Here is a 15,306-nt window from a genome sequence, read left to right as displayed (position 1 = left end):
GCAGTGGAAACCTGTGGCATATTGCTCCAGACGGCTCACTGAGGCAGAAACACGCTACGCCCAGATAGAGAAGGAATGCCTGGCCGGTGTGTGGGCATGCGAGAAGTTTGACAGATACCTCAATGGACTGGAGCAGTTCAAGCTCATCACTGATCACAAACCGCTAGTGCCTCTCATTAACAGCCACAGTCTAGACAATGTACCTTTAAGATGTCAGCGTCTTCTCATGAGGCTCATGAGATTCAATGGGGGCTGGGGCTCGGATGTTGCTGCACTTTCAGCACACTGCTCACCAGACCTGGAGCTGTTATCGATTAAAGTTCGCCCCTTCTACCTCCCACGGGAATTCAGCTCCGTTATTAGCAGTAGCAGTATACATTCCACCGCAGGCGGACAAAACGTGCGCGTTAGAGGAACTTTACAGAGTAATTAATGGACTTGAGGATGCTCACCCTGAGGCGGTTTCTATTGTTGTTGGAGACTTCAATAGGACCAATATGAAGAAAGTTTTACCGAAGTACTATCAACACATAAACTTTCCTACCCGGGGTGATCAGATTCTTGACCATTGCTACTCACAGATTCGAAAGTGTTACAAACCCCTCCCCCGCCCCGCTTTCGGAAAATCGGATCACACCTCCATTATGCTTATCCCTACCTACAGACAGCGCCTAAAACAGGAAAAACCGGTTTCTAGGGCAGTTCAACGCTGGAGTGCTGAAGCCATTAGCACTCTGCAGGACTGCTTTGACACAACAGATTGGCAGATGTTCTTTGTTGCAGCTGATGGGGACATCAATGAATACACAGACTCTGTCTCCTCATACATCTCCAAATGCATTGATGATGTCGTACCTAGGGTCAGTGTAGGACCTTCCCAAACCAAAAGCCCTGGGTAAATGGTAATGTCCGTGCTAAGCTCAAAGCACGGTCCTCTGCCTTTAACTCTGGTGACCAGGAGGCTTTGGGGAAGTCCAGATGTGACCTGCGGACGGCCGCAGGTCACATCTGGACTCACAGCTGGAGTCGACCTACCTCAGCTCTGACCCCCGACGCCTGTGGGGTGGCCTGCGACACATCACTGGCTATAAAGGGAGAAATAGCAGTGATGATCAGCCTGCCGCCTCTCTCCCTGACGACCTCAACACCTTTTACGGAAGGTTTGAGGCAACCAACCCCCTTCCTTCAGCAAGACTGGCCGAGGACCAGGACGACTACACTCTGTCCCTGACCGTGGCTGACGTGAGGCGAGAGCTCCAAAGGGTGAACCCCCGGAAGTCATCGGGGCCCGATGGAGTCCCAGGCCGCGTCCTCAGGGGGTGCGCTGACCAGCTTGCGGAGGTATTCACCTCCATATTCAACTTATCACTGCATCTGTCTGAAGTCCCCACCTGCTTCAAACAGGCCACCATCATCCCCATACCAAAGAAAACATCAGTAACCTGCTTGAATGACTACTGCCCTGTAGCACTGACCTCCACAATTATGAAGTGCTTTGAGCGGCTGGTCAGAACCCACATCTGCTCTACCCTTCCCAACACCCTGGACCCCTTTCAGTTTGCATACCGTCCAAACCGATCAACAGACGATGCCATTGCCCTAGCTATGATTCTAAAGGACAACAGCCACCCAGGCTATGGACTGTTCTCATTGCTGCCGTCTGGTAGACGCTACCGGAGCATCCGAACACGGACTACCAGACTCACAAATAGCTTTTCCCCCCTGGCTGTAAGGCTTCTGAATCAGAAACACTGAACCTCCAACCCGGTCTCACGAAAAGTCGTGACACTGTCACGTTATTTAATCTATTGAAACGTGATCAGGATCACGTATTTTCAAAATTTTCGTGTTTTAAAGCACAAATTTCCGGCCGTGGTGCAAACAATATTATTCAAGAGTTATAATCAAGCCCAACACATCAATATTAGTGACAACCCATTAAATACGATATGATTTCTAGATGTCATGGCAACGTCCGCTCGCGACACTGGACTTGCGAGGCGTTGACGCGGACTTTCATTCACATAACCAAAAACAAGACAGTAGATGGCTAGATAAAATAAACATCAAGACATACAGCGCACCTGCATTTAATATATCCGTGAATTGTCACAATTTCTCAGAATCAAAGGTGAAAGTAGAAACGGGTGGCCTAAAGCTGTCATATTGTTCACAGACAAGTTTAAGTAGAAATGGGTGGCCAAAAGCTGTCATATTGTTAGTTATCATTGACTTGAAATACATGGGTTTGAAATTTGTGCTGTAAAACACGAAAATTTTGAAAATACGTGATCCTGATCACGTTTCAATAGATTAAATAACGTGACAGTGTCACGACTTTTCGTGAGACCGGGTTGGAACCTCTGAACAGTTGCCACCTCCACCTACTCCCTGCTCCCCCACTCATACAATTCACTTCATAGATATATTTGCACAATTTTAAAAACTTTTAACTTATGCTTAGCATTTCTTTTTAACTTATTCTCTATTCACACTTAAACTGCTGCTAGCCCTTCTACTGTACTCTGCTACAGAGATATGTTGTTTTTTAAATTGTTGTATGTTAATGTTACATTTTATTGTCATATTGTTTTAGAGTTTTATGTTATTTTGTTATATGTATGACGTCTACTGCGTAGATGAATGATGCTTGCCAAGTCGTAAGAATTTTGCTGTGCTGAAGCAATTTGGTACATGCAACAATAAACACACTTTGACTTTGACTTTGACAATCCAGTGGCAGAATATGCGCCAGGGAAAACTCTGGTCATCGCGGACACCCTGTCACGCAGTCCACTGGCCAGCACGTGTGCAGAGACAGACACACACTCTGACGTGGCATGCTACGTGGATAGTGTAGTAGAGGGGATCCCTGCATCATCAAGCAAGATGGATGAAATCAGAACGGCGACAGCAGCCGATGCCGAACTGCTATCGGTTGTGAAACTCATAAAGAAAGGATGGCCTGAACACTTAAGCAATGTGCCCATGGACGCGAGAGAGTACGTCCAAGTGAAGTCAGAGCTATCAGAACACAATGGCCTGGTCCTCAGAGGAAGCAGGATTGTCGTGCCAAAGTCAATGAGAGGTGAGATCCTTCAGAAGATTCACGAAGGGCACCAGCGCCTAGTCAAATGTAGGGAGAGAGCGTGCTCATCTGTGTGGTGGCCCACTCTCTACGGAGATAAGCATGCTTGTGACGTCATGTCAGGTGTGCTGTGAACTGAAAAGAACACATCAAAAGGAACCTCTCATCTCCACACCGCTTCCAGAGCGACCCTGGAAGAGAATTGCAATGGACCTTTGTGAGCACAACCACCACAACTACCTGGTAATCTCAGATTATTACTCCAGGTTCCTAGAGATACTGCACTTACCCTCGACAACGAGTGCACAGGTAATTCAAAGAATGAAAGTGGTCTTCGCCAGGTTTGGCATTCCAGATGAGGTGGTGAGTGATAATGGACCCCAGTTTTCAAGTGCAGAGTTCAGGGAGTGCGCGAGGCAGCTCGACTTCAAGCACTGCACATCCAGCCCTCACCATCCACAGGGCAATGGGCACGCAGAGAGAGCTGTACAGACGGCAAAGAAAATTCTCAAGCAAGAAGATCCTGTGATGGCTCTGATGAGCTATAGGTCCACCCCGTGCTCCACCACAGGCTTCAGTCCAGCCGAGCTGTTGATGGGGAGGAAAATCAGAACCACACTCCCCACTCTGGAGAAAAATCTCCTACCCAAATGGCCTAGCAGGACAGCTGTGAAGGAGAGGGACGGAAGGGAAAAGGCTAAACAGGCTCACTACTTCAACCGCCGTCATGGAGCCAGGCCCTTACCTGCCCTGCAACCAGGAGATGTTGTATTCTCCAAGTTGGACCATGAAAAGTCATGGTCTTTGCCAGCGGTGATCTCAAGCGAGAGCACCACCCCGAGATCCTTCGTCATCAGGACGCAGCATGGAGCGGAGCTGCGGTGGAACCGCCGACACCTCCAACCAGGGCCAGTTCCCCAGCCCATCCCAGCAGCGCACAGGGACGTCACAGGGACAGACAAACACTCTGACGGTGCCACCATGTCAGAGACCGTTCCTGTGAGTCAGAGTGTGGCTACACCCACAACCCCTCTGCCCGGTCAGACTGTGACCAGATCGGGACGGGTGTGCAAGCAGATCGACAGGCTTGACCTGTAAATAAGTGCAGATCATATGCCCTTTTGAAAAAAAAGAGAAGAAAAGTTGTATTGACATTAATGTGATACTGTTGATTTGTGAAGAAAAAAAAAGAAAGTTGTACAGTTGTACATGTTTATCTGTTGATTAGGTTTATCTGTTGGTTGAGGGGAAAGAGACCTGTGTATGTTGAAATGTCTCCATTTAAGTTAATTTAAGTTAATCTTGGTTTATGCTATGACCTGTTTGAATAGGCATTTTCAGTTAAACTGTTCCTGTGATGTTATTGACATAACACTTTAAAAAGGGGGAGATGTCATATACGGTAGTTGATGTGCTTGCGCATATACTAGGGGACATACGGGAGGTTAGCGGATGTGAGCGAGACACACGGCAGTTAATAAACCTGAGTTGAGCATCCGAACAAGTATCTATCGCATTACTTTACACTATGTTCCCCGGTCTGTTACTTTTTCCACCATTACTGCCAAATTCAGGCCGAGATAACTGCTATTGCATGTCTTCACCTTTTGTGGAAGAGGGAGAGACGTCGGAGAACCTGACGCAGTCTATTCATACGCCGGTAAACAAACCCCGAGAAGGCCAATCCCTACGAGAGCTCCCCGCGCTACGGCCATTCGGAGGCGCACAGAGCTTTTGGCCGTGATATCATTATACAATTATATTATATTATATACTATTATATAAAGAGCTCCGGGAGTCGTAAACGGCAACAATCACTTTCTCCTCCATGCTGCAGTTCACCCCGGACTGCACTGCACTGAGTTGGCCGGTTGAACGCTGATTGGCTGTTACGTTACACATGTCACTCAGTGGCCATGCTGTTGAACGCCGATTGGCTGTCATCACGCGAATGTCGCGTCAAAGTTTAAATATTTTTAAAGATTGATAGATTGCGGGGAAAAATAGGACCCTTTTCCCAGAAAATGGTCCTCTGTTCCCCGCTTTTCCCAAAAAGGGTCCTATGCTCCCCGGTATTTATGGCTACAGGGGAACATAGGACCCTTTTTGGGAAAAACGGGGAACATAGGACCCGGGGAACATAGGACCCGGGGAACATAGGGATGACCCCCCTAGTTTTGATGAAATGCGTGATGTGAATTGAGAACAGCCAGCCATGATGTGATACAGTGTTCAGCTGTGCAACAAATATTTTTTTCTTTTCTAATCTTGATGACTTTTGTAGTGTAGCCACACGTTTGGCCCTTCTGAACTTAAACACGCAGTTAATTTCCTTTCCTAGTGTGGCGGAATGGAGAGAAGGGGGGGGAAAGTTGCTCGACAACGCCACCTGGGGAATTGCACCCCAGGAAATACAACCTTGGCCCTGTACTTTGGCCAACCAGAGGTCACACAGATTCGTTGCACGTTTTGTATAAAGGGCGAGAGACGGACTTACAAAAGATATAATTTTATTTATTTACAGTAAGCAGAATTAAAAGAGCTCAGGGATCTCAACAACCACTGAAGTGTCAAGTCAAAACCCCAAAGTAGAAATAAATACAACAGGCACAGAGCTAGGCTGTAGCGAGGCGGTCAGACTAAATCAACTCAAAACCATAAAAGAACCACTACAAACCAAGCCTGCCGCCCGCTGCACCAGCTCCTGTCCTGGAAACACAAGAAAGAAACACAAAAATTACACTACTGTTGTGGTGAGACACTCAGGTTGTTACGACAATCATTTAAAACAGAGGACTATAATAAAACACACACATACACACACACACAGCACTCACACCCACACACAGGAACAGAACTGACTCATAACCAAATATTTAAACCCAAATACAAATATACAGAAACCCAACTAATTCTTAAGACAAGTAATAAGGAAACAAACGAAATTTAACTGTGGGTGGGGGCCAGGCGTATTTAACACCCCAAACACAAACCCAACAGCTATGTTAAACTAAACAGAAAATAATCAGTTGAACCCCAAAGCAATAGATCAGAAATAATAAGAAAATATTGATATGCTTAACCCCAAATGGGTCAACAAAACGCAACACAAAAATATATGTATGTATAGGATTTAACCCAAACAAATAAACTAAAGAACACAAACACAAAAAGATGAAAGGAAAAGCAGACAATTAACCAAACCAATAAGAGTTGTGGTGGGACTGAAAACTTAGCGCTGCGTGGGAATGCAACCGCCACATCGGACTGTGTGGAAAAAGGCAACGGTGCCGGAGCAGCCGAAGATGATGAAGACGACGGAGTGGATGGAGAAGACGGAGTGGCTGGCGAAGACAGAGCGACCGCCCCAGGACCGGAGGCCGTGGATGGTTTACGTTTGGGATCGCCAGGTGTAGGCTACGTCACAGAGCCGTGCAGGGCAGCTTCACCAGAGCACAGGAGGAGGAAGAAAAGCAAAAGCACCGCTGCGGCTCCAACAGCCGAACGAAGAGAGCTTTACGCCCCCGAAACTGATCACCGGCTGCGGCAACAGTACAGAGCGGATGCCACACTCCCCTCACTCTTCACAATGCCGCCCCCGAACAACACGGCCAACAACGCTTCAAATGACTGAAGCACGCCACACCAACCGACAACAAACCAACAACTAACAGACGCCACACCGAGTCTTCGCCACGAGTGCCAGGCAGCAGTGTGCGCGCCAGAGAAGGCGCAGCACTTATACAGGTGAAACCAATCTGCAATCTGCCCACCAGAAATCACCTGAGTGGAGGAGGAGCAACACTCAACCTGCCACACTAGCTCCCCTTGTTTTTGTTGTTAGCTTAGCCATGTCATGTCACGTTGTCAACATTGGATAAATGGAGCAGAACATAGTGGGTCATATGTCCGATGCTTTTTGGAAACGTTTTCTTCATAAAACGTGCCAGACAGATTTTGAATACATTTTATTCCTAACCCTGCGTTCACACCAAAAGATGCAAAAAGTTGACGCGCGTCGTGATCCCATTCAAAGTGAATGTAGAGACGCGTTGCTGCTTTGCTGCCGCAGCATTTGCTGCCGAGAAAACAGGCAGCAAAACTTGATTTGCGGCGTGTCAAAATCTGATTTGCGGCGCGGCATGCCCGTGTCCACTGCCGGGCACGGGCGATGACAGCCAATCAGCGTTCAACAGCGTTGCCACTGAGGCGTTGCCACCAGGGCTGGACTGGGGAAATTTTTCAGGCCGGGCATTTTTAACCAAGAGCAGGCCACCACCAGGTATTGACGGGGAAAAATGTAAGCGCGCTGTGTGATAGCGTGGGTTTTTTCCCCAACTGCTATTGACATGCGTACCCCTTAAGCCTTTTTGTCACACCATGAGTACCCCTTCACTCATGCAATGACTATGCTGCACACATTCGTTAATTTATCCACATACCCCCTGCAGTTTGCTTGCGCACCTCAGGTGGTATATGTACCATATACCCCTTGTTGGGAATCACTGCCTTAAACGATCAATGTGCACTAGGAGACAAACATTTTAACACTATGAGAAGCATTATGAAAAGTTCTCCCAAAATACTGTTAGGCTTATCAAAAGTATGATCTATTGACCGTAGGTCACATTACTTTTTAGACATGTCATTTCTTTCAACCTTGTTACTTAAATTTAAGTAAAGGAATTATATTAAATATTAATTAATTCATTTTAGTTAATATAATTATAATAAATGTAATACTGTAGGCTAAACTATGAATAATATATCATTACTTGTGTGATACAATGCATTATTAAAGCAAGAAATGACTGGATGACTGTACCAATGACTGGATGCAAAGGCTGACCTAAAATTGCAATACACAAAAAGGCCACAAGATGTTTATCTCACTACAAGCTACAAGTAACAGCAAGGATTTCTCTTATTACCAATTTGTGTTGCTAATCAACTGTCAATACAAAATAAAATGTTAGGTGTGGGAAATTATGCCAGGACTTGGAAAGAATAGGATTTTCATCCATTTAATTTTGAATATAAAATAAAAAGTGATGACACACATAACAATTGAAGTTAAACACTTATATTTACAATGAGTCAATAATTACTTAACTGTACAAAATAAAATAAATTGCTTAACTTAACTGTACAAAATAAATAGAAAAAATAAAGTAAATAAATACACAATTATACTGTATATTAAGAATATGAATATCAATAAAACAAACATTAAAACGAAAAGGAATGGGTAACTTACATGCAGCATGCAAACCAATGAGAGCTTTCAAATGGACCAGAACACACACACACACACACACACACACACACACACACACACACACACACACACACACACACACACACACAATCCAACAAGTGGGAGAGATGCTGATGCTACCCCATCTGCCTCTTCTCAGCAGCAACACCCAGCACTCCTTAAGCATGGGAACCTTAAAAAAGATGAAAAGACAAAAGAAAGATAGAAATGTGAGAAAAATAACAGGTGATCATAGTAGTGCATTTCAACTCTACAAAAACGTTCTAAGAATGTGACACAGTAAATGCGTATTCAGATCTAATGTTTTAATTCTAAATGACAGTGATTCTAATATAAGGTCTCATGTGCACTAAAGGTAGATACTGCTTTACATTTTCTCTGCAATGTACTTTGTGCAAGGACAGAGTTTAACTTAATCTGATCCACTATGAGTGTTTCAAGTCAGCGTATTATTTTACCTCATCACAAAAGCAGGTGCCCAGAAGTGAGGAGTGAGAAAATACATTAGTTCTGTTCTATAGAAAGGGACCGTCCACCCCATCGCTCAGTAAGACTGTGCAAAACAGCATATTTCGTAAGGCCGACCAGTGATGTTGATAGGTTTTCAATGTAGTGAGTCCCCGGGACCCACAGGTGGCGAGTTGGGTGGGTCCCTGAGAAATTCAATGGGTCCCGACTCCCCAGTTTAAAAAATGTGTTTATTTTTTATTATTATTCTATTTCTTAAATTAAATTAATAGTGTTAAAGCCCATGGTGCAGGTTAACCGGAAGTTTTGATTAATGGGTACATAAAGCACTCAAAATATGTATATAAAGTTAGAAATGTCTCCAAAATGGTGTTAAAGTCCAGTTTTTGTAGTTTTTGGTTAGTAACGGTTATTTTTTACGCAATTTGGCGATGACGTCACATAAGGTAGACGCATTAGAACTAGCATTATGGCGGACGGGGATGAGGAAGAGGTAGCAAGACCCAGTGTCAACATTTATGATGGCCCACAGCCATATAATTTCGAACCGGTTAGGCGTATGAGGGGAAATGAGGAAATCCCGAGAGCCGATGGCCGTCAAAGACAAATAAATGCATGGTCAGAGGAGAATGAGTGGAGAGTTGGTGAAGTGTCCTGGTGAGTTGCTACCATTTAGAAACGCAGCAAGGAGCGCTGGAGCTAGTAGTCTATGAACAGCAGTGCATACAATAACTTATTTTCTTTTACTGTCAGTGAATAGCATCGAATGAAAGTCAACGTTTTCTTTATATCTAGTGACAGTGATTATGTCATTGGCTCAGATAAGTACCCTAAACTTAGTCAGAAGATCCAGAAATAGAAGGCATATTATGCCTTCTATTTATTCTAAATATGGGCTAGCTTGACAGTCCCACCTGTGAACCCCTAGTGTTTATTCTAAGCTTTTACCTTTCTCCGGTGAAAATGTTGTTTGCAAACGTAGCCGACGCCGAGTAGGCTGGTTATGTCTTCAGTGTGATTATTTTTGATAGTGCTAACTCGTTTTCCTCGTGATTGATTGTCATTGAAACTGTCAGGGTACCGCTTACCGGGAGAGAGCAGTAAGCGTGTCTGTGTCGCTGTGTTTGGCAGGTGTCTGTGTGGGCGGTGTCGTTCCATGGAAACTGTGGTGGAGAGCTTGTGTTGTAGGGAGGTGAGCGCGTTTTGGTCGCTGGTCGAGGAGCTCACCCCGCGGCCAGCAGATGTAACGTGCCTAACGCAGCATCCTGGATTTGAGGCATGCTGCCTGAATCCGTTTGTGCTAAAAATAGCATACACACTTCAGGCAGGATCATGGTCCCCTTCAAGCCAGCACGCACAAGTATGTTCATGGTTTATGTTTACTTTACAAATCTTTTTACACTGAGTCATTTGAACCAACAGTTATAGGTGACAGGAGATGTGTTGCATACACAATAAACATGCATAAGAAACAGGCTTAAAATGACGTTTCCAACCTACTTACAGTTTTAAACTTAAGAATCTTTCCTACTTATCCCTAGGCAATACCGGTACACTGCGTACAGGCAAGCTATACGCTGGGCTTATGGCGTTTTAGGGAGGAGTATAAGGAAGCCTCTACCCTCTTGTGTGGTTTCAACCATCAGACAGCAATTCCAGAATGGTGACCAGACCTATCAGGGCTTTCAATGGCCTTGTTTGGATTAAAATGAATAAAAATAATAGTTATGCTTATTCTGTTGTGATCATTCAATTGCCCTTAAAATTTTATAAAGTACACAGAACACATGCATTTTGGATAAAAAAAAGTTGATTGGCATTGCTTGTAATGGTTACTGAACAAAGACACAGGTTGGAATTAAATCTATATAAAAAAATGGTTAGGCACAAAACATACAAGGAACACTGATGAAGGGCTAGACCCGCAATGTTTAATTCTAATTCTAATTAATTCTGCAATAGTGTAGTCATACCCGAGGGTCAGTGGATGGTTCTCTTTCTCTCCACACACACACACTATTTCATGCAGTGATACATGCAGCGATACATGCAAAAGCACATCAAGCAGACACACAGTGAGCCCAGACAACACCGCACACAGAGGTTGACAAGGCACAGGTAAAATGATTACCAAATTATTTTGAATTACATGCAAAGAAATTTCATGCAAATAACAACTAAATCATTGGACTTGTCCGTGGAAAAAAATAATAATGTGAAATTAGGTTTTCTTGAAGCGTGACTGCCGGGCTAGGTAGAGGCTGATGGCCTCCTCCTTAGGAATCTGTTCGAAGGATTTGGCGATGGGGGCGGGTGCATCGGAGGACAGATTGGCGCCAACCTCTCGAAGAACCGCGGGTGAATTGGCGTAGCTCTCCCGAAGGGCCTTCATTAATGATGTTGCATAACCTGCAGACATAATAATAATATTACTTTATAAAGATCATTGTCACTGATCACTCGTGCGCCATCTCAAAATATGATAGAACTGCCTGACACTGCTTACCGTATGAGGCTGCCTCTTTGATGGGACGCACCACATGGGCACCTTTTCTGAAGCGCGGATACCGCACGCAGTACTTCTCTGTCCCGTCACTTCTCCGTGCTGTCTCGCGATTGGCATTGTGATTATAATGCAGCGCCGCTAAGAGAAGCCTACAAAATAACACATTTGAGAAAACCTTTGAAACTTGGTGTATGACAAAATACTACAATAGGCACGTTAATAGGTACTATTATTACTATAAAAGGCATAATAATTGGCAGTGTTATTCCATTGGATAGCACTGACCTGCTATACATCCCAAGGTATGAAAACCCTGTGTGCTTGGGCGCGAAGTGCAAGATGAGGGAGTGGTAAGCCTCAAGGGAGAAGGTCTGGTGCTGTGGAGACAGCTGACGAACATCTTTCAGCAAGGCAGCCCTCATCATTATGTTCTCCAACTTGACTGCTGCCAATGAGCCTGAAAAGACCAAGACAGGTAGGCAGGGAGGCAGACAGACACACAGACGGAAAACGTACAAATAGACAGGAAGATGGACAGACAGAATTCCTTTTTGAAATGGAAACACATGAAATTGTCCTGCATATGAGATTTACCGTGAGACCATCGGGGGGGCTTCAAAAAACATTGTGTCCCAGCGTCAGAAGTGGAGGAGGGCAAGGGCTGATCCCCAGTATCGACACTCTCCACAGTGTCTACACTGGCCACGGTCTCCTGCTGTGAGGCGTCTGTCAACATCTTGCGAAAACAAATATAAAAAAGTATATTAGTATAAAGTATAGTATATATAAGTATATAAAAGGTCACGGTCAAATACAGTATATGTGAAAGAGAACCGTAGCAGTCTAGCACTAACACAAAACGCAAACACACTGTTGTGAAAGCCGCTTGATGTTGACGATCACTGATCCAAACACTAGCCATGAAGCTTTCATGACGATATGGACATTTACTTCAGGGCAATTTTGTTTTGGCTCATATTCGTGAATCACGAAATATGCTCTTCTAATGTCAGACTGATCATGCTTGTAGATGAGGCTGTGTCAAAGGGAACACGGTATGCAAAATACACAGAGCTAGCTAACGCGCAGCTTGTAATTAGCAGCTATAGCATGATGCTTACCGTGGCAATCTCTCGCTTGCGGCAGACGGTGTCTCTCGACCTCGGGACAGGGCAGGCAGAGTGGTTTGCATGCACAGACGGCACGGCGGTAGGAATTAACTTCGCCGTCCTCTTACTCTTTAAACCAAGTGAGACCATCTTGGCATCCCCTGAGTGGTAATCCTCCTCCTTGAAATGCGCGCTGCATATTCTGGAGTACGCGGTAACAGAGCTAGCTGAAAAATCTGCCCGCCTAAACTTGACAAATTGCACCCAGCTTCGGAGAATCCCTTTGTCCTTGGGGAAGCAATGGACCCTATGTCCACTTTTGCTGGAGTTGTTGCACCCGCCACAAATACAGTAGAAAACCATGTTATCTACTTATATATCTACTCTCTCCCTCTCTCTATCTATATATATGTTATGCTATGCTATGCTATCCCTCACTATCTATCGATGTTATGCTATTCTATCTATCTATCTATCTATCTATCTATCTAGGCTATCTCTATTTATGTATTTACTAATATAATCTGACACTGTCACTCTCTCTCACTAGCGGCTTCGGCTGTCGTCCAAAAGCGGAGTACCCTACGTGACGTCATGCAATGCATTGTGGGAGAAATAAGAATCATCGCTAACCTGTGGCTAATAACCACTAATATATCACCTACTTTTCCTAATATTTATATTTTGTGATACCCTACAAAATCAAATACAATGGATAATTGTTTAAATGTTTGTTACCAACTAGAAAATTGCCAGAAAAGAAGAAAATAGAAACCTGCACCATGCCCTTTAAACTCCTTGATGGTGGTATGATATGGTTAGAGCTGGAGTACTCAACCGTTCATGTTTAACACTAGAAACGCCGGGCCATTTTTACTTACTCCTAGCGCCGCAAGAGGGGTCAAATGACCCCTAAGTCATTTTAATGAGAGGCTGTGCATTTGCACATAATGATCACTAGGTGGCGCCAATGAGCTATTACCGCGCGAGCGCCACATTTGTGTGTGTGTGTGTGTGTGTGTGTGTGTGTGTGTGTGTGTGTGTGTGTGTGTGTGTGTGTGTGTGTGTGTGTGTGTGTGTGTGTGTGTGTCACAAGCCTAGTCCTCACGATTTTGTCATAAATGTACATATATTCAATCAGAAGGATTGCAAAAAAATCCTGTTTGATTTGCTCATTCGACACGAATGAGCACAGCATCGAGCAGTGGAAACGTGGGTTTATTTACTATGAAGTTCGTATTTTTAATTGTTGAAATGAAATCAGCGGTGACGAGCTAGTTGTTTTGGTAGCGGCTAAATTAGCATGTCGCGATACCTTGTACAGGGGATCACGTCTGCGCCGAGTAGATGCGCAGAGGGTTGAAACAGCGCTTGTCCGATCTGCTCACAAGAAGGTTTCTTTGGCCAGTTACTGTGATTAAACACGAGTTGTTTAATGTTCACAGTGTATCGTTTTTCATGGGGAAAATTAGATGCGTCCCCGGGACGCATGGATAGTGAGTTTAGTGCGTCCTTTCAGATTTTAATGCGTCAGGGACGCAGGACGCGTACCTAGCAACATCACTGGCCGACGCACGACAGTCACTCAAACAAAATAAAGAATAAAGAAGCAACCCCGCGGTGGCACAACAGTCACACAAATACAACGAATAAAGAATAAATAAACAACCTGGCTGCGGCAGCGTTGTAGCTAGCCATGCACACCATTTAGTCTAGACTACATTGCTAGGCTAGGTTACATGACTGGCAGTGAGCAGCACCAAAATAATATCCGACGGTCCGACATTAATTCATATCTGAGTGACAAGGTTAGACAGCACTTAACTTCGACAGACGATCCATATTTCTTTCTCACACATAGATGTCTGATTTATAAACATTTTGCTGTTCATTAATTAATGGCTGAAGTTAACCTTGACTTACCGTCATGGCCGCCTCGTCCACCTGCTGTCGAGCATCTTCTCCTCCACTACCTGTTGATGCTGCTGCTGCAGATGTGGAGGCTCCATGTCCACGAGCAGCAAACATATCAGCTATGTTTAGGCATTTCGTAGCATCTGCCTGAAGGGCTGCTTTTTTCTGGTCCCTGGCTCTTTCAGCGCCACCCTTTCTTTTCTTCCAACTAGGGTCCATATTGCCCGTTTTCGATCTTCCTGCTAGCAGTGGCTAACCAACCAAGTCACCAACTGAGATGGAGGGGTAGGCGAAATTGGCCTGCCCCTCACCTCATTGGCCCAGGCTTCAATCAATCATGATAAAGGGCAGATCTGCCAGTTTAACTTGCATTAACTTGAATTGACGTTAATGTGGCCTGCATTGAAGTTAACGTGGCCTGCTACGTTAGACGCGAGTTTGGCATGAATAAAAAAATAAATAAAAGGCTTCAGGCCACCGGGCATATGCCCGCCATGCCCTATGCCCAGTCCAGCGGTGGTTGCCACTGAGTGACATGCCGTAACAGCCAATCAGTGTTACTCCCTTGGAGTGACCTTGAGATCACTACCTGATCCTGATCAAACCGCTAAAATGGAGGAGAAGATTATTATTGCAGTCTCATCATACCCGGTGATCTTCAACACCACCTTGGCAAGTTATAAGGACCGGACGGTCAAGACCAAGGCTTGGCTGAAGGTGAGCGAGGAGGTCGGGCTAACTGGTAAGTCTTTTTGAATTTACTTTAAAATACTATAAAATAAAATACTATACTAAAAATACTATACTTTTTTTTTATTTTTATAAATACTATACTTTTTGAATTTACTTTAAAAGTTACTTTATTCCAGCTATCAATTGAACCAAGCTAGTTAGTGAGCAGTTAGCATTCAACTATGTTCCCCCACATCACGACTGACTACAA

The 15,306-nt window shown here is 44.6% G+C and overlaps 1 protein-coding gene across 2 annotated transcripts; it reads right to left on the bottom strand.

Moving 5' to 3' along the window:
• Window positions 1-10,195: 10,195 nt before the first annotated feature.
• On the bottom strand, window positions 10,196-14,891 carry LOC115552808 (uncharacterized). 2 transcript variants are annotated; one of them, XM_030369149.1, is made up of 5 exons: window positions 14,373-14,891; window positions 11,935-12,076; window positions 11,626-11,797; window positions 11,341-11,489; window positions 10,196-11,243 (listed from the first exon to the last, which is right to left on the bottom strand). In XM_030369149.1, exons 1-5 carry the CDS (start codon window positions 14,580-14,582, stop codon window positions 11,056-11,058), a joined length of 861 nt encoding a protein of 286 aa, XP_030225009.1. In that variant the 5' UTR covers window positions 14,583-14,891; the 3' UTR covers window positions 10,196-11,055. The 2 variants fall into 2 exon arrangements, with proteins under 2 accessions (XP_030225009.1, XP_030225007.1); XM_030369147.1 differs by lacking the exon at window positions 14,373-14,891 and adding an exon at window positions 12,462-12,849.
• Between the last annotated feature and the right edge of the window lie 415 nt (window positions 14,892-15,306).

This window comes from Gadus morhua, chromosome 10 (assembly GCF_902167405.1).
Source record: "Gadus morhua chromosome 10, gadMor3.0, whole genome shotgun sequence".
Classification (NCBI taxonomy): domain Eukaryota; kingdom Metazoa; phylum Chordata; class Actinopteri; order Gadiformes; family Gadidae; genus Gadus; species Gadus morhua.
The sequence above is the reverse complement of the archived record's forward strand: the minus strand, read 5'-3'. Positions and strand labels throughout refer to the sequence as shown.